Genomic DNA, 27,825 nt, shown 5'->3' with positions numbered 1-27,825 from the left:
AAAGATACTGCTCATTTGAACCCTTCTCAGCGCGTGTATCCACCCGTTTCCCAGCAAAGGTGCGGCCCCTTGGTAGCCTCCCGCTCCACAGGCGGCACCGCACGTGTGCCCGGGCGGCCGGGCCGGGCCGGGCCAAGCGCGGCCTGTGCGCTGGGGGAGGCCCGGGCCGGGCGCCGCATCCCTCCCCCGCCCGCACCTTTCCCCGGCCGGGCCGGCGGCAGCTCCGCACCGCCCCCGCCGTGTCGCTCAGCCCCATCCCGGCCCACATCCCCCGGGCAGGGTGGAGGCGGCACCGTGTCCGCACAGACAGCCCGGTTCCCCGCCCTGTGCTGGCAGAGAGACGGGCCCGCGCTTCCGCAGACCCGGCCGGTGAGGCCTCGCTCCCGCCCTCTGGCCGCCATCAGCTCCGCCGGGTGCCGGCGCTGACGAGGTTCGAAGGCAGGCCAGGCGGGAGGGAGCGGGAATGAGGCGGCCCCGGGGCTCCGCGGCCGCGCAGGGGGCGCCGGCAGCGCGGAGGGGCGGGAGGTGGCGGGAGGAACCCGCGGGCTCTGCCCGCCAGGCCGGCGCGGCCCCGGGCTGTCCCGATGCCCATCTCCCTGTCCCCGGGGTCGCTCGGGAGGGGAAGTCAGAGCCGCCCGTTCCTCCGCAGGCCGCCGGGACGATGACTTTCCAGTGGACGGCAGTGGCTGCCTTCCTGTATGGCGAAGTCGGAGTAATTCTCGTGCTCTGCCTGCCGTTCATCTCTCCGCTGAGGTAGGAGAACCTGGGTGTGCTGAGCAACACAGCTTGCTCTGCTCACCAGTTTGGGTTTATTTTACACCTCTCTTTTCATAACCACGGAGCTTTGCTGCATCGTAAACTAGTTGTAAACAAAGCCGAAGGAATGCTGTTTGGGACTCGAGTGTCAGGAGCTGCAGGAATCGCTAGCCTCTTTAAGGAGCTTTACGGTTTCTACGCAGTGCTGATTCATCCGGGAGCAGCGGTCGGGGTGCCCAGAGGAGCCCCCGGCTTTGCTTCAGCAGGTGGGACGGCTTCTCCCAGAGCTGTGGAGCAGGCAGCATAGAGAAAGGCATCTGGCAGTAATTAATGAGAGGAGAGTGCGGTTTTTCAGCAGTTTGTCAGATTTGTGAGGTGCAGCTTTATGTTTTGGTGTACACTAGGCGTTGTGGGTGTTGAACAGATAAGACGTCAGATATTCAAAGCAAGCGGCAAACTGAGTGTAACGCTGCAAGGAATTTGTGATCACTTGTTTAAAAAAACTGGAGTTGAGTTTGAAGCAGAAGGTTCAGGACTACTGGAATAAAGACCTCTGTAAAACTCTTCAAAAATTCACATATTGATAAAGAAAATAGTACTACTTCTGGAACACGACACAAATATTAAGAAAATAATAAATTATTGTAAAATAAATGCACACACAGTAAGGGAAAGAAACAAAATTCATTTGTTACCTTTACTGTTTGCAGAGGCCTGACTTACAGCATTATCTTGCTTCCTGTGAGTCGCTCTTCAAATTTGGTAATATTATTTCCCTACAGAAAATAAAGCTAGATTTTCTGCAGGAGGCAGAGAAGCAGACTTCTGCTTTCTTTTCAGAATATCAGGAAGTCTTCAAAGAAGAACCAAACCCACAAAAGAAGGAGTCTTAAAGTAAGAAACCGCAACCCCCAAACAAAAAGCAGAACAAAACTTGAAAGCTGTCTCACCAATGCTCTGTAAAAACTGTTGCACGTTTGTTTCCTGCATCTTTAGATGTATTTAGAATGATGTAGCATTTACGGTCCTGTTAAGGGACAAGAGTTGTTGTGGAAAGTCTGGATTTAACTACTTAAACCTGTGGAGGAGTCTTGAAAATGACTGGCTCCTCCACAGTTGATACCAATGATTAGGCATGTGTCCTCAGCTTGAGAAATGGAAACTGTTCTGAAATCTAATTCAACTTCTGGTTTTTTACAAGTTGGCTTGCAAGGAGTTCAGCATTTCAACGTAGACTATTGAGTTGTTGTATTTCTTACTGTTCTCTAAGCAAAAGTGCAACTATGTAAGAGGAGAGGAGTATTATGGGAGTCATAATCATCAGATTATTAATGGCTTATGTGAGGAAACTAGCTGCAAGAATTTCTGCAGGCTGATGTCACAATCAGAATACTTTGGGAGTATTGAAGTATGTTTCACTTATGATGCAAACAGAGTCCAGTGTTTGTGGCTGAAAGGCAAATTCATAATGTGCAGCTTTACCAAAATCTTATTCAAATATTAAATACAGTGCTTGGAATTCTACGGAAAGGATAGATTTGTGTGCTTTGTTTGGATCATTCAGCTATTCCTCTGAACAGTGGTTTCTGAAAGAGTGAAATCATGTTTTCCTTTATGTGGTATATGAAATTAACTTCTTAACAAAACTTGCAGCAATCTTGTGGGGTTAAAAATCAGATTTAGCTGTTGTGACAGTACCAGGGGGCAGCAGCTCTGCCTGACACATCTTGGTGGCCTGGGAGCTGGTTCTGTCAGGAGAAAGGCATGCATGGCTACTGACAGGTGGGAAACTGCTGTTCTTGGAAGTTTTGATTTACTCAGTTGTCAGTCTTCAAATGGATTCCTTATCTCTCTTGTGTGTGCACATTTTTTAATTTTTTTTCAAATTTGCTAACAAGTTTATAAGTTCCTGGGAACGAGTAAATTGACAGTAAAAAAATGCAAATATACAGAGACAGATCAGATGTGCTCTACGAGTATGTCTAAAATGGTGGCTAGTGTTATAGTATGGAAGTTTTATATTTATCTGAGTTTTGTCACCAAAAGGAAGAGGAGTGTTAGCAAATGTGAATGTCAGTTCTTGTTGAGGAAAAATAAAATGTGGAAATAAAACACAGGGAGATTTTCCAGTAGAGAGATCCATATTTTTAGCCTGATTATAACTTGGCAGTGTAGTTTATCTAAGGTCATACCTCAAAGAATCACTTCTTAACTGAAGGTCAGTATGGAGCTTGGAAAATTGCATGTTTAAAGAGTCAGTGAACTGGCTTTGTTTGAGTTGTAGTTTGAAGTAAACTTTTCGTTTGATACAGACTGTGGCTGTCTGCTATAAAGAATTCAGATTATACTAGAAGACTTAAATGAGGTTTTTGCATGCACAATGCAAAAACATTTTAATTCTTTCTGGTGGAGAGCTGGAAATAGCTATAGGAGATGATGCTGCAGTTTCATTTAAATTAAATTCATGGTAGGTTGGAAACCACTGTTAGAGGGCAAATTTTAACAGTCTCTGGTAAGTGTAAATAGTCTTAACAAAAGTAGGAAATTTTACCTCCTATAATCAGGTGGTGAGTGATATGTCTGTGTTACATCCCTATGGCATGACCAGGTATTATTTCATTTGTGCAGTAGCACTGATTGTAACCTGCAGCAAAGGACAAGTAGGTGGTTTGTTATCACTTGTTTCAGTTCATTTGAGCACATCAGATGCTCTTTGTGCTGCAAGTGTGGCTTCTGCTACAGCCCTTCATGCAGCAATATCAAATAGATAACTAATTGTTCAGAAAAAAAAGTCTACACCACCATTGGCCTCACCAGAAGTCACTTCTGTAGCCAGCAAATTTATGCTTGGGTTACCGGTTTTAATCCTTAACACAATATGGACACAAGACTTGTCTTTTTTGTTGTCATTACAAGTAAGAATGCAGTAATAGTCCTTGTACTTCAGAGTTAATAGAAGTATTAGTGGATAAAAAATAAAAATAATGAATGGGTTTTACAGTCTTTACCCTGTCCCTTGTTATATTCAGGACTGAATACGATGTAGTGATAGCATCTGCAGAGTATCTGCTATCATGCAAAAAATTTGCAAGTATTAACAACAAAAAAAAAGAGAAGTTGGATGGTTACTGGAAAAGTTAACATACACCTAAATTATATTGCAATTAAAGCAGCTGTTCAGAGATGTTATACAAGTCCCTTATCAATAACAAGGCTCTCTTCTGTGGGGTTGTAATGCTCTTCTTTTAGTGCTTAATTATTTTTGAATAACACAATTCTATTTTACAGATGGCAGAAGATTTTTATGTTTCCTCTATGGAGCAAAATGGCAGTATTTTGGAACAAGATGTTCCTTACAATAATAGTTTTGTTGATCGTCTTGTTTCTTGGTAAGTGTTAGATAATTTCTTAACAAATGGATAAAAGAAACCTGGTATGTTGAGTTTATATGAATAAACTAATGGAAAGGATTCAAGCTTAGTGTAAGTCAGCTAATTATTGAAAAATTATACATTTGGAATGAAAGAGAGGGCTAGTGCTGCATCCACATTGGGAATCCAAATGCAATTGTATTATACTGAGTGAATGAGAAGGAAAAATGGAGCTTAGGGAAACCAAGCAGCAGCCTAGACTTTCTCACAAAGATAAGTGAACTTGTTTAACACCAGAATTTAGCTAGGCTGTACCTCATGCAGCAGATGGCACTCTTTCTTTTGGTTGCTGTTGAAGTAGAAGACCAGAATATATCAAAGCACTGGGCTGTTTGAATACTTTTGCTCAGCACAGATACAAAACAGCTGCTGGCTTTCATTTGTTATGGGTAGATCCTCAGGTCTGTCAAGTAAGAGTAAAGCTTTAATGGTTACCATATGCCTGACTGATTTAATTTAATGTCTGTCCCGACTGTTGTGAGGTAGGCATCTCCTGTATTTCAGTGATGAAAGCAGTTCTCCTGTGTTTCGGGGACATTAAGTAGTTCTCCATGGATAGGTGTTTCCAGTGCCTTAGAATATACATGTTACTTAATTCCAGGCTGCCTGAAATAGAAAGAAAAAATGCATGGTTTTATTTTCTGCTGAGGGAAGCATACAGATGCCCTGACGTATATAACTGTGTCAGACTAGGCTATAGGACTATATTCTTAATATTTAAAGTACCAGAAATTCAAATAGACTGTTTTATTATTTTTTTAAGATTATGTTTAGTATTATTCTTAAAAGTAGGTCTTCAGTGAATGGCTTAATATTGGGAACTAATATATTTGATTTACTCTGTTGAACTGCTGTTGAAAACTTTGACCAAAGTTTGCTTTTGACTTGGTGATGGTTATTGGTTTTGTTCTCTCAGTGGAAAGAGAGAGCAGGGCTAAAGGGAAGCAGTGATGAGATACCTGCCCCATAGCATGAAGTGACAGGTTACTGCAGGCCTAGACTTTTCCTAGCACAGGGACATGCATTTGTTTGCTCCTAGTCTTTGAGGCATTGTTTGAGTTTCACTTCAGGGTTTTTTTTTAACGTCCAAATAACTCAGACATATGAGAGAGACAGTCATGAGTGATAGTCACTTGTGCTTTTCTTTGGAGTTGATTTTGCCTGCTTAGACAAATGCAGCAGCAATTTAATAGCATCTGGCTAAAATATTCTGCAAGAACACGTCATGAAATGTGTGTATTTATTGATGTGCAAAAGGAGATTTAAGGTGCTGTATTGGTTGTAGGAATGTCTGATGACCTTATGTTTAAAGATAGTAATGTGAACTCTTAACTGGGTTAGGTTTGGAGTTTATGTGGATGTAAGTCCTAATTAATTGTCTTCTCCTTTGAAAGGTGTTTGCAATGCACTGGCCCTTTTGCAGAACTATCAGAACTATGTGATGGATGAAAGGAAGCTGAAAGATGTATGAAAGGCAGATGAAAGAAAGCTTAGTTGTAGCTTTCCTTCTCCATTCTTTTTATGATCTTTTTACAGTTAGTTACTACTGTTACTACTGCTGTGTTGCTACAGTCTTCCTATTTTAATGGATGTTAAAGAAATAATTTTTTCCCTCTATTATTGAAGCATAAAGTAGACCCTTCTGTCATTACTAAAACACATGCATATCTTTAAAAAACTCTTTGTAAAGCAAATACTTGGGAAAATACTGCTTCTTTTTGTTTCTCTTTCTCTTTTCTCACTGTTTGTCCACTGGGGAATTTAGCTCAGTTGTCAGCAGTGACATTTTGACACCATAGGGTCTTTGGTAACATCTGTACAGTGAGTTGCTTTGGCCTGATCCCTCGTGGCTGGGTACAAGTGTTTGAAATACCTGTTCAGGCATATTTTGGGCAATGGTTTGTTGTATTTCTGGGAATGTGCTAGAGTACTTCATGATTTATCAAGACCAATCTTTTAAATGCATGGATAACATAATTGCTGTCACTATTTGTCCTAATACTGTTTGCTGAGCAGAAAATCAAAGTACATATTTCTAGTACTAAAGTCTGGTTTAGCATGCATGCACGCCCACAGATGTGAATAAGAACAGACTGTTTTTGTTTGCAGATGCTGTTAGAGAAGTCAGGAAATACTCATCTGTTCATGTGAATGAAAAGGCTGCAAATGTCAACAGCAGTGCCTTTGATCATATTCAGATGAAACTCTTTCGGTCGCAAAGAAACCTGTATCTCTCAGGTTTTTCCTTATTTCTTTGGCTGTAAGTATAACATTTTTGAATGCTTACATGGTATGTTTATTACAGGAACTATTGCACAAAGTAATTTTAAAGTAAAGGTCAGAAGGACAATTTCGGGAAATTAAAGAATTAATTGTGACTAGGTTGGCTACAAGGCAAGTAAGATCAGGGAAAATAATACCTTACAACTATTTGAAGATTGGAAGGATATGTCAGCAACACATGGAAAGAAACATTTGAGTGCTGGAGAAAACATGTATTTTGCAGAAGCTTCTTTGGGAAATACTCACTCATTTCCTTCCTTAAACTTACACTCTTTGTTTTGCACATGGAAAACTGGAATGAAAAGCCGCTCAAAAACTAAAGTACTGTTAAATAATATTATTATCTGGCAAGCTGGTGTCACTGCACCCTGCTGTGTAAAGAAGCAGAGCTTGAGCCTGACCTGAGCCACTTCAGTTCAAGCTTGAAGTTAAGAACTGTAGGATAATATTCTAGCTTTCAAGGAAAAGTTTCAATTGTATTTCAGACCAAATGCTTTGTGGCAACTTGCCTATTAAGGTGTTATGATCATAAGTCTGGTGTCTCTGTCAGGATGTCTAAGTTCAGCTACTAAAACAGGGTAAAGGAAAGGGCAATTCTGTACTGCCCACTAGCAACCAAGACTACCTGTGAATCAGTAGGCACAACAACCTGCAGATCTTATCAGTTGGGCTGGGAGCACACGAAGTCACTGGACACAGATAATGTGAACAAACAGAAACAGACATGTTGGTCTGATAATTTCCATTTGTACATTTTTCTGGTGGCTGGACAATGAGTGTTGGTCCTCTTAGGAGTTCCTTCAGTGAGCTGCTTGACATTGCCTCAGTACTCAAGAGGAGCACAGGACAAGAGAATCAGACTTATGACAAACTTCTTCCCCTTTGAGTGATGTGTGGCCATTTTAGCAGACCATTGAGCATAAAAAGTGTCAAGGAAAAATGAATACAAAGCTTGAGCAGAAAAGCTTTGGAAAAAACAATGTGGCTGTAGCCTTGCTCAATAGTGGTAGGAATACATCAAGTTCTTTGTCTTCCTACAGAAAGGTTAAGTAAATATGCACAAATATGTTTTTAATCTCTGCTCCAGGAGGAATAGCAAGATTGCATCCTACAAAAGAATTGGAAGCTGATATCTCAGGATCCTATTTATATTCAGCTTCCAAAGAAGAAAACTTGTCAAGTGACCCCAATAGATTATTTTGTATAAAAGCTCTGCTCTTGAAGAGGTTTGCTTGAGGTCTTTTTGAGCTGCTGGCCTTTCACCAAGATTTAGGAGAAAAAAGCACTCCTCCAGTAGTCACTAGATCAAAAGACTTTCCTTAGTAGAGCTGGTTTGCTTATCCATGAAAGAGACACAATGTCTGTCAGAGAAGTGAGAGGAAAGTATTCCTTGGATTGCCTTACCCTGTACTGCTATACCACCACCCAAAAAACTTGAGACCCCATCTAGTGTGAATGGGTAATTGGATGCCCCTAGTTCATTCTTTGGGTCAGTTTTCGTTCATTTTAGCACATCAGCCAATAGGAGAATACCACAAGAATGGTATATGCATATTCATAACGTGGAGGAGGCTGGGAGCTTGTCACTTCTGGCAAGACAACAGTGGTTGTGGGGTTCAAGGATTGCAGAGCATGGGGTACAGGTGAGGAAAATTACCTGTCAGTGAGGGTATTGTGGCCAGCTGAGCCTCTCATCTGCAAACTGTGCAGAAAAGAGGGGAGTCACAGCCCCTGGAGACTGTCCCCTGGGTGGACAAACACACCCATCTGCTAGTCTGACCTGGTCCTCTCTTAGCCCATGCTGAACCAGAGAGGCATAAAAAGGGCTGAAACGAAAGAAAATCTCAAGAAAACATGAGCCCACTGCTCACTGCCTTCTAGGAGAGTCAGCAGGGTATGTCACATCATCCCAGTAATGGAAATGCAGCTTGGGAGTGCACAGGCCAATTGGGCATACAAAAGCCTGTGACATCCTAGGATTGACAGAGGGAGTTGGCCAATGTCGTTGTAAGGCTTAGTTTGAAAGATGACAATTCTGGGGAGAATCCTGGTGACTGCAGAAAGGCAAACTTTGCACCTGTCTTTGAGGGCAGAAAACAGGATATAAGAAACTAGAGACTGGTCTCCCTGGAAAGGTTATGAAGCAAACCTTACTCAAAGACATCTTCAGGGACATGAAGGACATAATGACTTGGAGCAGCTGTCACAGATTTACTTAGGGAAGATGATGCCTGAACATCCTTGTTGCCTTCTGCAGTGAGATGAATGGCTCTGTGGATAAAGAGCAGAATATCCTTTTTGCAAGGCCTTTGACTTCGTGTCTTTTAGTATCCTGGTAGCCCAACTGTGGAGGGACACAGGCTGGAGAAAAAAAGCAGGTGGGAAGTTCCCTGGACCTTTGGGCTCAAAGGATAATAACAATGTGAATTTCAGCTGGTGCTTCTCACGGGTTGGTACTGGGCTCAGTATTGTTTAATGTCTTTATTAACAACATGGATGATAGGATCGAGTGTGCTCTTAGCAAGCTACTCACAGTTCCAATTCAGAGTGGTTGACACCTTGGAGAGCAGTGCTGCTTTTCAAAGGAAGCCAGAAAGGTCAAAGAAATGTGCTGACAGAAATTTCATGAAGCTCAACAAAGACAAATGCAAAGCCTGACATTTTATTGGATAATCATATACAGCATCCCGGCTGGAGACTGGCTGTGTGGGTGGGTAGGAAGCAGTTTTACAGGGAAAAACCTGGGGATCCTGGTAGAGAGCCAATTGTATATTGAACTGTGATAGCAAGGATGAAGTTAGCAGATCAAGGAAAATGGTTATTCTGCTCTTTATGACACGTGGAATGCTGCAGCTGCAGGACTTGTTCAGTTTTAATTCCCCAAAATACTGGAGTACTGCAGTGGGGTATAGAGAAAGTTGGAGGCTGAAATACGTGACTAATGAGGGGATGATAGAGGAGCTTTGCTTTCAGCCAAAAGAGACTTAGAAGGGAAAATCCTATTGGTTTCTATGTCTGTCTAGTAGTAAAAAAGATGGATGCAGTTCATCTCAGTGGGTGCAAAAAGGAACGACAAGAGGTAACAGGAACCTGAGCTGTTCTGAGCTGTGGTAGAAAAGTGCTGTTGCTGTCAAGAGCAGTTAAGCACTGGAACAAGGACCCTGAAGGATGGTGGAATCTCCCATCACTGAAGATGGTAGGAACTCAACTGGACAAGCCTCTGAGCTATCTGCTTAACCTGTCCTGCTTTTCATGAGATGGAAGCCTCTTCCAACCTACATGATTCCATGATTCTCTTTTAGTGTTGATGTTTTAATGACTCCTGCATTTGTAAGTTAATAAGCAATAGCAAATTTGCTAACCTGTGGAAAAGTAGTGACGTGAGGACCTTAGCTTTTATATTAACCTCCTAAAAAAGTAAGAAAAGGAACTTTCAATGAAAAAGCAAAGGGTGGAAGGAAGCTTAACTTGAAAAGATCTGTTAATACTCTTCTAGTTATGCAAAAGTCAATTACTTAGATTTTCAAATTTCTTTGAAGAGCAGCTGCATACTTACATTATAGGCATTAATTTAATTCAGTGTTGTGTTGCCTTGATTCAGCAACGTTTGAAAGACTTCAGGATGAATAATGAAAATAGTGATGCAAAGAATCAAGCAAGGTATTTGCAAAGCTTAGAATTGAGGTGCCATATCAGTGCTGACATCCACACATGTTCTGATTTAACTGTATTGACAGTACTTGGAAGATTACTGTGCTCATACTGTTACTTTTATTCTTGCAAGGCTGTTTATGAAGTTGTGTGATTTTTTTTTTCTTCACTATACTCATTACCATAACTTGTTGTTTGGCTCTTGAGTTTGGAGATCAATCCTGAAAATACTGGGTCATATAACAATATTTAAACAGCCTTTAAGCAACCAGGTCTCTGACCCCTTAATGGCTGTGGGTATTTAGGATGAGGGAGGTTCTGTATCGAGTAAAAAATCAGAATGTCAATGGATGAAAATATTGTCTGTCTCTCTTGTTGCTATTATTTGTCATCTATGAGCCTGGACGTTTCCCTCTTCTGGTTTTATTTTTACATCTAGTGCTGAGAGAGAAAAGAGCTTGTTTTGGTTTGTTGCATTTTTTGTTCGGTTTGATTTTTGTGGTTTTGGTTTTTGCTTGTGATTTGGGTTTTTTAATTTGTGCTGTAAATTACAGTTCTGTTCACTGTTTTTCTTCACCAGTGTATTGAGACGTACTGTTACCCTTCTCACTCAGTTGGCAAAAGAGATGGCATCTCATGCAGCTCTGGAAACACAAGTAAATGATGCTACTGAAGCAGCCAAAAAATACATGGCCGAGAATGAAAGGCTGCAGGAGGTATCTTTGAGCTTCTTCAGTAACTTTCTTACACAGCAAGTAGTTAGTGCAATGTACTCTGAGGATGGTTTGCTACAGAATGCTTGTTCATTTTATTCATTTTATTCCTTCTGGTTGAAAAAAGAAGAAAAATATTTTTATAATATGTAATTCCAATACTGAAAACAAATTATAGTAGCATCTTATTAACAAAGGAAGCTGGAGTAAACCAAATAAATGAAGTTCTGTCTTTCCAGTACAAATTTCATCAAAGTAGTAATAGATTATAGTAATATCTCTCTGAATTAAGTAATAGCAAAGTAGAGGGAGACACTAATCTTATTCCTTTTATCACAAACAATTGCCTGTTTAGGTTAAGGCTGTAGCAGTCCAGGATGAAAAAGCCTACTGTATAACTGTTTTCATGTTGACTGTTTCTTCTTAATAGGATTTTCTCCAGTCCTGAATGTCTTTTTTTAAGTTGTAAATTAATCTTTTGTATTTGATGAATTTTGTATTCTTCTGTCTTTTTATGGGAAGTCAGCCAATTTCAGAATACTTCTCTTTCTTAATAGGACACTATTGTACTATTAATGAGAGTACTACCAAAAATTTCTTACTTAAAAAACCACCAACAGACTGGAGAGATGTTATTTTTATGTGAAGAGTGATTAGGCTGTGGTTCAGTACATAACTATTCAGGAAGGAAAGGCATCAAAGATATAAGATATAATTAAGATAAATGCATGAAATCTTTTCTTGTAACAGTTTGACTTCTGTTTGAAGAGACTGAACCCTAAGCTGAGTTCAGACATCTAGACATAGGAAGGCTTTTAGAGTCCAGCACATAGTTAAAACTAAATTCCCTGTGGGTGTGTACAGGTTTCCTTCCAGTTTGTCTAAAGCAGTGTCCATGGTTACTGGCACTGTCAATTTTGTAATAAATCTTCCTACGAAGACTCTGGACAGAAAGTACTGGAAGGGATACAAAAAATCCAATTGAGAGGTGTTGTAAAACAAGGATCACTAGTCTGTGCTAGGTGTTTCCCAAGTATAAAATGATTCCAAAATTTTGCGATTTGGTATTCTGTCAAAATGATCCAAATTGTTCTCTCAGCCATGGAATTTGTCTTTTTGCTGCTTACGGGTACTTTTTTTTCTTCTCTGTCCTGTTGAGATTTTGCCAAAAGTCCTCTTTTTTGTTCTGCTTTCACATTCTCTTAGCAACACGTTCTCTTAGCCATTTGTAAATGATAGCCAGAAATTGGAAACTGTAGTCCTTTCTGGTTTTATCTGTGTGCATGATTGCATGGTTTTCAAAAACACAGGTAGCTACAGGTGCAGACAACATGCTGTGGCTGGATCTCCATTGTGATGGACACAGGAAATGTTCAGGGTTGGAATGTTTTAGCTTTATAGACATCCTGTGATTTTTTGTGGCTTGGCCCCTGCATTTGTGTTTATTTACAAGCGTGCTTCGTTCCACCATTGGAGAGAAGTGAGAGCAATTGTGCATAAGGCACTGGCTACAAGTATAAATACTGTGAGTTTACTCTGGTGTGCAAGGTCTGCACTGTCACCTGTTGAGAGGTTCCATGGATCACAGGACTTCAGATAAAAGTTTACAGAAGTAGCTATTTGCATGCTAATAGAAAGAGGTGAGCACAAAGCAAAGAAGACAGTTGGCTATGGTTTTTTTACCAGCAGTTAAATGTCATCTCAGCTCTTTGATTAAATAGCTTCTGGAAATTTTTTTTCATCTCTTTTCCTTGGATTGTTTACCAGTCTATATAAACAGTTCTTTTTCTTTTTCCTAAAATAATCTTTTCCCCTTTGCTCCTGCCTGTGCCTGGTAAGGTCTGATATTTCTAGTTTACCTAACAGCTGTTCATCTCAGTTGTTTTTCTTTTCTTTTTCCCATTAAGCATTTACGTCCTTTTTTGCAATTGCAGAGATGATGTGTGGTTAGATAGTAGAAGCTTTATGAGAAAAGGATCTTGTTATGGGATATAATCTTACACCTTAACAGGGTACATAAGTATAGTAGTGTTAACATTTTTGTCGTACAGGGAATATATTGCTCTTCTGTCAAGTGTTTACAGGGCTCTTCCTGGATCCTTTCCTAGTTTTTGTCCTGGATTTCACTGGAAATCAAATCTGGATATTGGAACTGTTCTGAAGACTGAAGTAGCTGGAGACCTACAAGGAGAGAATTAGAACCACTTGCACGTAAACATGGCAGCTTTCTGTCACTGACAGTCCCATTGTGTACAAAATCCATTTTATAATCTAAATGAAAGTCATGCACTTGATGCAGACATGAAAAGTACTCTTACGTAGGAGATAACACCATTCTGTTACAAGTACGCCATTACCTAAAACTCTGAGCTTGTTTATTTCCTTTTTTTTTTTTTTGTTAAGGAAGATTTTTGTCTAGAATGACTATCTGCCTGTGTCAGGTTGACATTTGATAAAACCTAATGCTTTGCAAGATCAGGGCTGACATTCCCTGGATATTTTGCATTAATATCAGACTAATGAAAATAAAGTTAATTGTAGCAACTGTGGTTTTTAATAGGCCTTGAGTGGAAAAGGAGATAGTAAAAAGAAAGAGTCAACAGATGCCACTGAGGAGAAGTTGAAGGAGGAAGTTGAACGTTTGAAAGCAGAGCTACAGAAGACATCAAATGGTGAGTATTAGTTAGGACCTCTTTGCAAAGAAGAAAAAGATTGTTTAACACTGAATGTCAAAAAAATATTCTAGGTGTAGCATGAATTAACTTCATCTGTTTCCAGAACACTTGGCATAGGGTTTCTTTACATTTGACTAAGAACTGATAAAACATGCCATTGCCATCCCAATATTTTAGTAAATGTGTTCATTATGAAAATAAGTAAGATGTAATCGAAACACCTTAGTTAAGTTGTAATTATTAACAAGTTGCACTGATATATTTGAGTGGTGTTGACTTGTCTTCATCAATGAAATGACCAGGATATGGAATCATTTGCAGGTTGCTTTTAGGTATCAGTTTGATCTTTCGTGTCGTACATAGCAGCCACTCTCCCTGTATGAAATGGGGGATGTATTGTGGTTGAGGTTTTTTACTACCATAGGGTTTCTGTCAGACAGCAGAAAAGTCCTTGACTAGTATTTTAAATTTATATATGTTCTGCACCTGAGGTGTTAAGATGTTAGCTTTTTAATATTTTTTTTGTTTACAAGGACACATAACTTACAATTTGTAACATAATACTTTTGTTAGCAGCTTCCGTGTTTAAGGTTTAGGTTGTCAAAACTGCTTTATAGGCAGCCCAAATTGAGATAGAAGCAGATTTTACCTGTTTGGTTCTGTCTTACTGGGATATCTCAAGGTGTGTGATGCCTATGAGCACCTGCTGATCTGAAATCAGTGTTTTTAAGATAACACAGCCTGCGATCTTGTAAACATTAATCAGATGTTCAGATTGTAACAAAAATACAAATTTTCTTGTTACGAGACAGTATGTTATCATCAAAACATAGCCCCACTTTTATGCTGCCTGGGACTGCTACAGTGCTGCAAGAATAAATTTTTCAGAAATGTTGCATGAATCCTTTTTTGCTGTCCACTGGGAATTCAAATAAAAAATGTAAACCAGCTGTTTTCAACTGGGCTTGAAGCAACAAGAATCTTTAAATAGAGAGTCTCATTAGTTCACATTCTCAATCATGTTTGGTGATGGGTTTTCCCTCTCCTGCTGTTTTCTTGAAGAAAGCTGGGGGGAAGTGCCTTTGAAGTGACAGGATCAATGGAAAATTTAAATGCTTATGTTTTATTTAAACTAACTGGTGGTATGTAACACTAATATAATGTAAGCTTTTCAGTCAGGAATGCTAGAGAAAGCTAAGGAACAAATAGGTTTACCTCATGCTGTTTCAGCTTCATTCTCCCTGTGATACGTTGTCCATCCAAGAGATGTATAAATTAAGGCATGCTTGAATCTTTTGTTAGGGCAAAAGAGGGAGAGAGGGTCTTTCTAAGGAGTGAATACAAAAAAATTTACAGCCCTTCTCCTAATGCCACCCCCCTCATTGCCAGTAACCCCATGGGTGGTATGGGAATTACCATGAGCAGCTAGGTGGTGTTGAGGTATGTCTGTCTTACCTTCTTGTAAGTTTTCTTATGTGTTATTTTGAGCAAATTGATAGCCATAAAGCTTGAAGTACTTGATAAGAACAACCACATCCTTAGACAGAGCTTTCTGTAGAGTGTTAGAGGACATGAATTTACTGTTTTCTTTTGAAATTCCTGCAGCTGGGTAGGTGAATGTTGACTGTCATGTTCACTAAGTCTGAGCAATGCATTACACAAAATGAAAGCTGAGATTGGAAAGGTTTTTTTGCCCCTTCTAAGCAATTTGTTTCATGTTACTGAGCTCACATGACCAAAGTAACTTTTTCTTTGTGTCTGTAAAGTCCAATCCATGAAATTGTGGGGGAAGAGTGAAGAGCTTAAAGGGTGTCACCTAATCATGAAACAAGACAAAACTAGTATAAAAATGAAAACTTTACTGGTTTTGATTTTTAAGGTTTTCTTATTGTTTGTTTTTCAGCTATGATATTAGTAAGAGTCATGAATTTGGATATTGTTCATAGTTGGTTGGGGGTTTGTGTTTGGGGGTTTTTTTGCTGCTTGAAATGAAAAACTTTTTTTTTTCAAATGCAGTTTCAAATATCCATTGCTCTGGTCTGGTACACTTATTAAGCTGCTGATGCATGGTAATATATTATTTTAGAGTAGGCTATGAGTTGAAAGGTGGGTTAAGTCTGTACAGTGGCAGCCAGGAGGAGTCCTAAATGTACACCTGCTTCACATTTAAGAAGACAGTTTAGTGTCACATTGGTGCTGTGACATCAAAGGCTATGCAAATTTCCTGTAAAGTTTTGAATCAGTATTTACAGCTGGAAGAGGAAACACTGTATGTCTCTTCTTCCTGAAATTCTGACTAAAATCATAGTGTAGACAGATTATTCATACTGACTATTCATGCAGACTTTCAGGAGACTTATCTCTAGTTCTTCAGCTTTCTACCTTTTACAGAAAACATAGACGACTACTTTTTTTCTTCACTTAACAGTGAAATCCTAAGTTAAGAAGACCTTTTGCCTATGCTCTGAACAGGTGTGGAGGAAGAATCAAAGACTGAGCAGTGAAATTAGTAACATCTGAGGAAAGGTTGGAAATTAATTTTAAGGTTTTTGACCAAATTTGCTTTCTTTCCAGGCTTGACTTTTCTATTACACTTGATGCCTTTTTTTGCTTTATATTGGAAAGGAAGCAAAGAAGGCTAGTTCGTCACAGCTCTATTGCAGACCCACATATTGTTGTCAGGGCTTTGTAGGCACCCAGCAGTGGGGCGAGCACTTTGAGAGCCTAAATCCATTTTTAGCATACCTAGACATGTAGTGACATGACTGGTTAGAAACCTTCTGAGATGGTATTTTATTGATACGCTTATATAGTGTGAAAATGTCTCATTGATACCTAGAAATAAATGTACATACTTGTAGCAGTACAGATGTGAGGATGTTTTTCCTGCTACACATTAGACATATTTGTAACAAAATACTGATTCTGATAATTAAAGGTTCTCAATATGGCTACTGGTCTAGGACCAATAGGAATTTTCTGGGGAAAGAAGACATGCCATGATATTGTTTCATTTTGATGGTTTGGAAGACTGTTCAAAAAACCACAGCAAAACAAATTACCTGCGACTGGGCATGAGGTTAGACCTGAGAGAAGTTTCATAAAGCCTTTTGTCCTTACAGTGGTCTTTGTGTTGGAGCAGGAACAGGGTTTCATGAAATATGTACTGGCTCATCAAAGTCATTTAGTTGCTTTTGAACAGTTCAATTTTTTCTGAGAATACTCTGTTTATATATTAATGTCATATATGGTGGGGCAGGAGGAAATTCTAATGGAACTTCAATGCATCATTTAAAGAGGTTTGTTTTGTGTACAGACTGACACGAGTGTTCTTTGTTTCATGGTTCCATAGTGTTGTAGGAGACAGGAGGAGAGCAGCAATTCATGTGGAGGGCTGGTTTTGGAATAACTTCTAACTGTTGGCTGTTCTAGAAAGTATGCATGTACAGATGTACAGCTGTCACATAAATGTGAAGATCTCTACATGTTCAAAACCTTTTTAAAAATACAGACATTGGGAATACATTTCATAAAACTGCTGCAAGGGAGAGTTCAGTTTGGCCTTGGTGTTGCTGGGTAGGCTAGTGCCATGTATGAAAACTACACTGAGCTTCTCTGATGCACTCCAGTTTTTAAAAACAAACAAGTTTAAAGAATTGGCCACAGTCTTGTTATTTGGCCTGTTACAGTGTGAAGCAATGTCCTGGGCCAATGGCAGAGGGAAGTTGAGGAAGAAGGTCTGTCTTACTTAACCTTACTTTTTACAAGACTGTGAGATGATAACCAAGGGTGGGAACCATTGCCATGTCACATGCAGCAAGAGCTGATACTCACATGTGTTGATTGGAAGAGATGGCTGCATACAGCAAGCATGGGTTTATTATACAAGGCTTTTTATGCCATCTGACGATGCTATAACATCCCTTTTGTAACAAAATTTTGTTTGACGTTGCAAAAGGCACTTGAAGCAAATTTGTAAATTTTTTTGGCCCTGCCTTCTCATTTTAAATTCTGACCATTATCTCTTAAGAAGAAAATTCAGAATTAGCATGGAGGTACTTGACTGGAGTTGAGTTCCCAGCCTTACAGCGTATTTGTTGGCAAATCTCTTGTGCCGTCAGTGCCTAAATTCTTAAACATGAATAGCTCTTTTTTAACTTGAAAACTCTTTTAAGAGAGGGCTCTTTTTACTCTTCAGCTAGTCCACATCATTTGGGTTGTAGGCTTGTATTGTGAGCAATGCTAATGTAAGTTCCAGATGGTTTCCTTAGTAGCAAGCACTGTAAGTCAAGTGATGTAGTCAGACCAGGGCTAGTAGTTGTGCAAGGAAATTCCCAAAGAATTATTAGTTGTTTTTGTTGCTGTTTGGTTTTAGTGTTAGGTTCTCCATTGTTGTTGAAATGGGATGATCATAGAAATGCTACAGCTGCTGGGCTGTGGTAATGTAGCTCCTGAGAGCAGTTTTATTCCTCATCCTTAGAATTCAGAGCAGTCTGAAGTAAACTGTCTCTCCTGGAAGAGGATTCCGAGAATGTTGTGAAAGGACATGTTCTCTACTTTTCCCAGATTATACATGTTACATTAGTTTATGGACCTTCAGTCACACTGAAGTGTAAAGTTTTCCGCAAATGTCTTCCGTTGAAACACTGCCCTAGGAATAGTTTGTTGGTTTTTCTTGGTAAGGGACAGAATGGAAAATGATAGCCTACCTCTTACAGTACTGAGGCTGGATTCTGTGTTTGGAGCTCACTGATTATTCCTCTCAATGGGTGCATTAATGTAGCAGCAGCATCCTCCTCTGCCTGCTCCTGCATTGACTTGGTGGGAGGTGTCAGCTGTGGGAGCTTGCTTGCTGCCAGTCCAGCTGTTGTGCTCCTGGGAGGCAAAGTAACAGCCCAGATGGAAGCCAGAAATAATAACTGAGTGTATTGTGCACACAAAGGATCTCCTGTTTCCTGCTGGATCTGTGTTCATATGATAGGATCCATATGCCAGTGTACCTGATGAATTGAGCTGCACTGCAGTGCTCCCAGCAGGAGCTGGGCACTGGTGTTGGGACACTCTGGTGCTTCACAAGGCATCCAGGGAAATGGGTGCACTGAGGAATTCACCTTGTCAAAGACGTGATGCTCCTTTTAATTGTGTGACCCCAACAGGAATGAGTCTGGATTTGGTGGTTTATTGATGTTTTGGGGTTTTTGTCCAGGTGGAAAGGACAATCTGTTCTTTGCTTTTTCTTCTTCTAGGGTTAGGCAAGATATTTCTGTCATACATCTGTTTTGGTCAAAACACTAAAACAATGCACTAGCTTGTTCACTTTCTTGACTTGTAGATACTTCTAGATATTTTGTTCATGTTTTAAAGATAAAGTAGTTTTTAGTTGCAACTAAATACTGTGCTGCTACTTATAAATAACTGAGTAGTGTTAGATCAATAACATTGAGTTAGAACTTCTTCAGAAGTGAGATCTTATTAATTTTTGCTATGCTATGTACAAGAATGTTCAAACAAAAGCAAGATTCATCTTTCTAATTGGCAGATTCTTGGAGAAGTGAAATAGCATATATAATTTTTTTGTCTACAACCTAAAATTCAGAAGTCTATCAAATTGTCACAAGTTTATTTTATTGATATCAAAATTTTACTATTGAAAATTTTAAACAGTACTGAGATGAGAGAGAGAGAGAATACAGTGGTTGACTTGTCACGTGTGGAAATCAAAGTTACTCCAAATACCAAAACCTTCAGAAAATCTGTATTGATCCTATCAAGAATGACTTAAAGGATGAAGGAAAACTGTGTAAGAGTATGAAAATTAAAGAAAGGAGACATTAAAGAGAAATTATGAGATTCTAATCATGTTGGAATCAATAGACTGAAGTGTTATTGACTCTAGTGAATCAGAATTTCAGGGTAGGTAAAAGTCCTATTACAGGAAAGCCTCTTGCAGTGTTCTGAAATGAGAATTATTTTTCATCTGTACATTCAAATTAATTATTTAAAAATAACTGAAATTCTGGGTGAGGGAGTCTTCCTTCTTGCATGTAGGAGAGTGGTCGAATCTCATTTCCTGATGTTTCAGGAGCTAGCACCCAAAGAGAAATCTGGTTCATACCAGACTGCTTGTAAGTCAGTGCTTAACAACAAAGACATCTAGCTCTTCATCCTTTCAGAACAGGCTTTTAGAGGTGCTGCAGTTCTTGAGTGCACTGGAGGTCTCTGGGAAAGAAATCTCTCTCAAGGAGTTCACAGTCAAAGGGTAGTTTCATACTTTTGGAACCAGGAAATTTGCTAATGTTCTTTTTTTATTTGTAAAAAAATTTTATTTGGTTGTTTGGGGTTTTTAAGTGGCCATGTGAGGCAGCCTTACTAGGTCATTAACAACATTTCTTTGTTTTCACATGAACAGATCAAGATTTAGACTGTGCCTGTGGTGCTGAATCAGAGAAATACAACAATCCCTGAGATACCTATAGCAGAGGAATATGAAAATATCTAAATGCCCTTACATAACAGCTTAGGACTAATGGCTTTATGGCACTTTGTGCTGTTTTATCCTGCATTGTAAAATAGCCCCAGTGGAGTCCTAGGCTGTTTGGTACTGCAGCATAAACATGCTCTCAGTTTGTGTTGAGATGGAGTAGAGTAATAATTACTTTTTTCTCATGTTAAAAACCTGTTCAGAGTTGTTTATCCACCCACCACCATTTCTGCCTTTTCATCTGTAAACTGATGCTGCTAATCAATTAGTTCATGCGTGGTAAAATTCAGAACAGGGTGGAAAGGTGAGGTCTGTGCTCCTATAATCATGTATCATCTTCCTCCTTACTGTGTTTTGTAGATGGTCTCAGTTGCTGTGTGAAAATCTTGCCCAGTGTTTGGGTTCCCTCCTGTCCTTAAGAGGTCTGACAGTTTTGATTTTGGAGTTGCTGAGTTTTGTTTTTCTAGAACTGTCTCCTGCAATGTGACAGAACACTGCAGTCATCACTAACTAGTCCCCTGTTTCAGTTTATTGGTCTCACCCCTACCTTTCTTACAGGCCCTTCCTGTTCCTCATGCTGATCTTTCTGAGCATTGGCCATTCTCTTTCTGCTCCCTGTCCTCAACTTCTCAGGTTCCTGTGTCCATCTGTGATGCTGTGTTTTAAATTCTAAGCTATTTGAGAGGAAGGACTGTCTACTGCAGTGGAGCCCTGATGCACATCTAGGGCTCTGAGGAACTGCAGGAATACAAGTAATAATTAAAACACCAATTCTGGTATTTTACAGCTTTCCATAAGGCAAAAACTGAAGTGGCTGCATTTAAAAAGCAGTCTGAAGGCCTTAGAAGAGAATATGAGCAGCTGATGAAAGAATTTGAACAGCTTCAGGTAGGTGGCTCTGGATTGCCATACAAGGACTGTGTTTTGAAATTGTATCAGCAAAATTCTGTTTGTTTTGAGGGAATTTACCAAAATCTTTAGGATAGCATAAAAGTTCAACAGGCAGCATTCCTTAAACTACTTCAAAATAGTAGAATTTTGTTTTGCAGAGTTAGTAGCATTTTATTTTTTGCACTTTGGTTGACAAAGCTCAGGTTACCACTAGCTTCAATTTTACTGTTGCTTGGAAAACAAGATTCAGATGGTTTTGCATGTGCTGATCACTGAAATACTGTAAGAAAATTATAGGAGGGATGTGGGTGGCGGGGGGAATATATACATGATTTATAAAAGTAATTTCATTTTGTTTGCTTTTAAAACATGCTTTTGCAATCCTGGATTATAAATGTTGCAATACTGTTGATACACCAGGATAAAAAACCCAACAAACAGCCTAGGCTAAAAACAGGCTACTATAAAATTCAAACTGAAGTATAAAATAATTTTTAAAAACCAAACCATATTAAGCAAAAGTTCAATTAGCTGTTTGATTGAGTTTTTTATGTACGTGGCTATAATACCCATGAGATACACAGTAAGTATCAGTAAATAGAACTGGGAGTTTGTCTTTTTAAGTTGTCTCACAGGTGTTCATATGCTCCATACCCAACATCTGTCTTGAGCAAAATTCAGTACAAATTAAAGTTAGCCTATTTACAAGTAGTGGTCTTGGGAGAAAATAAATTATTAGTAAAAAAATATGGTGACCTGTTTTTCAAGAAGAGTTGTTCAGCCCTGTATTGATTTAAAAAAAGGCAGTTTTGATCTGGTTATAATATTTATTCCCTATATTCTGTGAAACCACTTACTCATTCCCAGCCTCACCCTGTACTTCTACAGATTGCTCAGCTGGTATCTGTATTCAATTCAAGACCACCATGCATGGCCTGTCCTTGTTGTGCTTCCCTGTGTAATGACCCATAGTAGTCCTGCTGCATTTCTAGCAGACTTGTGGTCTAAAACACACATCCTTGCCATCTCTGTTTACCTCTGAGTAGAAAGAACAGAAGGTGCTGAGCACACAGTAGATGCAGCTCCCAGGGATAAATGAGTTGATAGCAGAAAGTGTTTTGTGCTAAGTTTGCTGCACAGCTCAGCTGTAAAACCAAAGGGAGCAGAACTAGGCTGCACAGCCTTGACTGCTGGCAGCAGAAGCTCAGGGGTTCTGTGGGGTAGTGTTGGTGGGACTACAGCTTAGAAAGGTGTATGATGAATAAATCAGGTGTGACTGCAAAGGGGCAAAATTTGGCATCTGGACTCAGTGGTTTCTGATCTTGCCAAACTTAAATTCTTTTTCATCTGTCTCTTTTCAGCAAAGTTTAAATAAAGCAGAAGATAAGAAAGACCTGTAAACACATCTAAGATGGATGGCATCGCTACACTTGCTTGAATGAGAAAAGGCTTGTGCTGTTGATGTTCCTGATGCATACCTGAAACAAAACTTGATTTTTCTGAAAAGCACATGCATTGCAGGTCACTATTCAGATTACTCTAATATATTGGTTGCCAAAATGTTCTGTGTTGCAAATAAAATGTTAAGTGGCTTACCGGATTTACCATGGAGTTTGTCACTGCTCTCGTGAGGAGAAACTCAAAAATCTTTCAACTCCACCTGGAGCAACCTGTTTACCAAGCTTTTTCCTCCCATAATGGTAACTGATCACCATTGCTTGTAGCATTTCGGTGGGGTTGTATATCACACTAGACCATAAAAACAATTACTTAAACCTCCTTGCAGCACCTGTTTGCAATCTTAAAAATTCAATTCCCAGTGGGTTGAAGAAGGCTGAAAACTTTTTTATCAGTGGAAAACTGAATGACAATCAGTCTAAGGAAAATAAAGAAAGAAACATTGCCTTTGCAAATCCACCTCACTAGCTTGTGACTTTCGCTTTAGCCACATGGATTTGAGTGTATTTTAACAAACAATATTTTGCATGCCTCTGGTTATTTTTCTTTAATATATTGCGATATTTCAGTTTTGGGTTGGCTGGTATTAGCAGTCTTTATTTTTACACTGTTTACATTGGTTTACTCCTTATGTACCACCCAACTTCTTTAGCCTCGCTAAGTAAAAATCTTTTTAAATGTAGATAGTTTGGTTTGTTTTGTTTTGTTTTCATGGATACGATACCTCAAATAAATGTGCACTGTTTTGCATAAGACCTTTTTGGTATTCAGAAAGTTGTTTTGAGCTTATTTGTTAGTTGGTTCAGTTTATATTTGAAAGTTTGATATGTTTGTTATATTAAAGGGATTGTTTAAGTTCATGGTTTCTGGATTTTTTCTTGTAAATCTCTCCCAGTGTGCTGTCTCATCATAGTTAATAGTTATATGCACTAGGAACAAAAGATACTTCTAACTTGGTGATGTTTAGCTCTTCTTGAAAATACAGTCTTCATAGTGGTGGTTTTGCTTGCTCTGGAAATACAATTTGTTTAGCTTAGAATTTAAACACAGCTTATCAAGTAGTATAAGGCATAATAACATACCCTATTAAATTAAAATATGTTTTTTAAAAATACTTTATCCTTGCTGAAGTAGTACAGAATGTGTTTTCAGAGATTCTGTGACACTGAAGATTTTTTTTTTTTTTAATTCATATAAAAACTTCCAGGAAAAGTTACGGATTTTTCATACCTGCATACACATGTTTTGAAGATGTAGTTGAATGCATCTTTGTTTCTTTTTTTCCCCACCCCTTTCTGAAATATTTAAAATTGTGGTGGAATGTTATCTCCGGTCAGATCCAAAGGCTGTGGTTGGAAGCTTTGGAGGTATAACAAGAAGTGCTGGTTTTAATAAGAGAACAAAAAAACTCACCTATGTTTCTTCAAGACAGTGAACAAAAGCAAATAACTCTTGCTTTTTATTTACTATTATCTACTCAAATTTCAAACTCTTCTTCTGTTAGTATAAGTAGATAATGGGCTAGAAAATTAGAAGCTTATTATGAATGATGTTGTGCACTGTCCTTTTCATCCTTAAAAATTTATCTTAAAAAATAACATGGAATAAAAAACGGATGGCTGTGAATGCAGTGATAAAGATATTTCTCCTTGAGAAGGAACTCTGAATGGTTTACACAGTGTTTTGCTGTAGAGCATGACTGAAGTGTGAAGGAATACAGGTGGTATGCACTGTTTCCTTGGAGCTGGAATGAGGCTGGGTATTTTCAGACATGCAATGTGCATTCAACGCACAACAGATCCACGCTGTAATACATTACACAGAAAACCTTGATATTGGGCTGCAGGGATATGTTCCCTGCATTGGAGATTCCTTAAACACGCAGACTGTATTTTGTCTCCATTCACTTCTTCTGTCGTGTCCATTACTCGGATCCTTTGTCAGGTTTCCCTGTCACAGAGCATGACCATCATCATTTTTGTACTTGTCTGTTGTGGATGGTCACACACATTGGACTGAGTTGCATTATCACACTTCCAGCTCTTTGGAGTCCCAGACTTGTTCACAGAAAAATCATCTTCTGTTATTCAGATTAAAATTATTTTGTAGATTCTGCTATGTAGAACTCTGTTCTTGGAAAGAACGTGGGGTTTGTAAAATTATAAGTCTAAATAGTGTATCTGGAAATTCTAGTAGATGGCAAATCCTTGTGAATACTTTGCATTTGCATTGTTTCACATGATATGCTTTCAGGGCTTGTGAGAGTCTGGGTTAATCAACTTTCACTACAGTTCTCTCATTGGTAATGTTTTTAAGTTATGTTTGATATACAGGGAAAGAATGAATCAAAATTTTATGCTTTTATCTCCTGATCTTTCAGGCTGTTGGGTCACATTTTGGTCACATGTCTGTGTTGTGGAAAAGAATGGAAAAAAGTTAAATCTCCACTAATACTGGTAGAATCAAAATAACTTTTGCACTGATGTTGGACAGTTAATTTATTCTGAGTATGTCTCCAAAAGTAAGAATTTGGAGCTCTTTATACTCTAAATAATGTCAAAGTAATTGCCTGGTTGTTTCAGAGCCTTTTTTCCCTCTTTACAAAACTACAAATGCACATTTTCCATACTTCTATGAGGAAGCATGGGAGAGATTATTCTAAAAATATTTGCACAGGTTTAACTGACAGTAGCTTTCAAAAAAAAAATTGAGGGGTGTTTCCACATATTTTTCATAAACCCCTTTTTCTGCTGAGTCAAGAAAGCAGTGAGGTCATGGTGGGTGCATGAGAGCTGACCTGAATATTAATGGACCTGGTTGCATGCTTTGGTGTTACCTTAAATGAAAGCACCTGTAGCTAGGCAGGATGTTTTTCCCTGTTTTTATTTTTGCAACAAACATGCAACAATGCATCTTCTTTAATAACATAAATTGTGCAGAGTCTTTTCTGAAAATGTAGCATTAGCACTCCATGTGTGTTTGCTGCCACAGTAGTCCCTGGCTACATAGCCTCATTGAAAAGACACTGTGCTTTCCTAGCTTCTTGTAAAGGGTGAAAGCTCAGCTTTTCTCTCAGCATTGAAATGACATTGTTTTTCCAAATGTGAAGTTACTGTAAAAGTACTACATGGCTGCCTCAGTTCTCAAGTGTTCCTTGAAATTCTGAATTTACTCTTTGGGACAGAAGCCCTCATTTTGTCATGCCTTTGGACAGTGCTTGTCCCCCTGTCAGATATAATCTGGATCCTGTTACAACCTAATACAAGTCATTTTACAGATAAGTTGGAAAATCAGCTCTCAGTTATGTCATTCCTGTCCTTCGGTACTCTGTGCTGCCTATTGCTGTGTGCATTAATTGTGGAATGTCTGAAAACAGTTTTAGAACTGAGCATCCTCAGTTCAGGAATAATATGGAATGTTTTATTTTCTATTATAAAATGTAACACTTGTGCTTTGTTTATAAGGTAATGTAGAAAGAGAGACAGGCATTGCAAGGCGTGTTTGTGAGGAAAACAAGAGTCCCTCTAGTTTTGTGTCCACTCTGAAATGCAGTTGTGGTCCAAATGAAGTTTTTCTACCACCTGCAAGGGCAAGTGCCCTGAAAAGATTTTGCTATTCTGTCTCTAGCGCTGGGAGAGCTGAGCAGAGTGGGAAGCAGACTATACAGCCCAGGACTATACATGCTAAAAGATTCCCTGGAGGTGGTCTTGGCCTGCATGAGCACATCTGGGATGTTTGGATTCTCAAACATACTTGGATGCACCAGGGTTTAGTGAGTGGGAACCTCCCCACTATGTTTAGTGACTAGTAGGAGTTAGATATTACTTTTAGTGTGTCTGTTGGAAGGGAGGAGATGCCAAAACCAGCTACCAGGGAACATGAATATGGGAAGGATCATTCAAATGGAATTTCAAAAATTTCAAATTTGAAATTTCATCTGGAAATTGGACACCAATTGCTGCTGTCATAAAAGCATGTCTGCAAGACTCTTGACATAAATAGCTGTTGCTTTAACCCTTTATCCTGCTGCTTGAGGTCAGACTGTATAGCCTGATTTCATTTGTTCTTGTTTTTGAAAACGCAGCCAGAAGAGGCAGTAGCTTTGGCGACAATTGTGTTTTGCAGATAGTGTAATAACTTCTCACCTTGGTGGTGAGACCATATGCTACATCTTACTAAGCATGAGGTTTAAATCCCTGTTCCTGTGACTATGGAAGAAGAAGGTGCTAAACTACTCCTTTCTTTGTGAGTTCAACAGGGTATGGAATGGACAATGTGAGAGGAAGGAAGAGAGGAACTGTTATTCTTGGCCAGTAAGGACAAAATCTTAGGCTTTGATTCTTCTCCAGACATGACTTGGGCATTAGAAGTCTAAGGAAACAGAGCATACAGTGAAGTAGAGGTCTTGGAAACAGGCTGTGTGTCTGTCCTAGGTTGTTTGTTTCATACCAAGTACAAAGTGAACATGAACTAATTAGAAAATAATAAATAATAAGGTAAACAAAAGGATTCAGAAGACTGATGCAGATTTTAAGCTAAAAAACACCTGAACATCCTTCCCCCCAAAAAAACAACAAAAGACCCGCCACCAAAAAAAAAAAAACAAAAAACCCCCAACCAAAACAAACAAACAAACAAAACAACCAACCAAATAAAAAAGCTAAAGTTGAAAAATGAAAAACTAAGAGCCTGCCTTCTGGCTTGAAAGGTAAAAGGAAAGGAGATGCATCCTGAGTGGGGTCAGCAACATCCCAGTTCAGAAACATGTTGCAGCTGATTTGACACAGATGTGTCTCTGTGTATGGGATCCATTCTGAGCTAGGGTTTACCGTCTTTAGCTTCTTCCTCAAATAATTGTCTTTTCAAATTCTGGTAAATGCATTGTGTTACACAGATAGAGATTATTTTTTTTTTCTTGAAACCTCTTGTCCTCGAACTTGCATACTTCTGCCCCGCCAAGATTCATAGTCCTACAGAGTTCTCATCGAAACAATATCTGCAGGTGCTGTTACCACATCTCATCAGCTGAGGTGCTGAAGCTTGGAGTACTGTTCAGGCAGATGTGCTGCAGGAAACAAATTTGCAAGGAGTGTGAGTTACAGTCAATTCCGATTCTTCTGACTGTACCCTTCCTGTGTTAATTACTTGTTCCCTAGTATGTCTTTTCCTCTTGATATCGTGCAGTTCTCTAAAATCCTAGTTATATAAGTAATAGTTTTGTGGATGTTCTAGGAGAAAATAATATGTAATACACAGCCAGTCCTGAAAACTTGGTAAGTTTATTTGGCAAGTGTAGGGCATCTACATTGGGTTCCTGCAAATGATTTTGCTGTTGCTCTTTGCTTCTATGATTAGCCTAGAAGCCATTTTACCTGCTGGAGTAATTTCATTGTCTTTGTATTCTATTAATTTTGTATTAATTGTATTGATTTTAGAGCTAAGTATTTATTAACTAATTTAGAACTAAGTATTTGTTAAATAATACT

At 39.1% G+C, this 27,825-nt stretch overlaps 1 protein-coding gene across 1 annotated transcript in view; it reads left to right on the top strand.

Annotated features, from left to right (window-relative positions):
• The window catches only part of DUS4L (dihydrouridine synthase 4 like), a 37,113-nt gene extending 13,914 nt beyond the window's left edge, over positions 1 to 23,199 (top strand). Inside the window, exons 6-12 of the mRNA XM_030960412.1 lie at positions 674 to 753; positions 4,045 to 4,145; positions 6,297 to 6,447; positions 10,702 to 10,837; positions 13,395 to 13,506; positions 20,778 to 20,878; positions 22,243 to 23,199. Coding sequence (XP_030816272.1) covers positions 674 to 753; positions 4,045 to 4,145; positions 6,297 to 6,447; positions 10,702 to 10,837; positions 13,395 to 13,506; positions 20,778 to 20,878; positions 22,243 to 22,281 — 720 coding nt within the window. The 3' untranslated portion in view covers positions 22,282 to 23,199. The remainder of the gene's footprint in view (positions 1 to 673; positions 754 to 4,044; positions 4,146 to 6,296; positions 6,448 to 10,701; positions 10,838 to 13,394; positions 13,507 to 20,777; positions 20,879 to 22,242) is intronic.
• Positions 23,200 to 27,825: the final 4,626 nt, after the last annotated feature.

This window comes from Camarhynchus parvulus, chromosome 1A, assembly GCF_901933205.1.
Source record: "Camarhynchus parvulus chromosome 1A, STF_HiC, whole genome shotgun sequence".
Classification (NCBI taxonomy): domain Eukaryota; kingdom Metazoa; phylum Chordata; class Aves; order Passeriformes; family Thraupidae; genus Camarhynchus; species Camarhynchus parvulus.
Note: the sequence above shows the minus strand (reverse complement) of the source record. Positions and strands in the feature narration are given on the sequence as shown.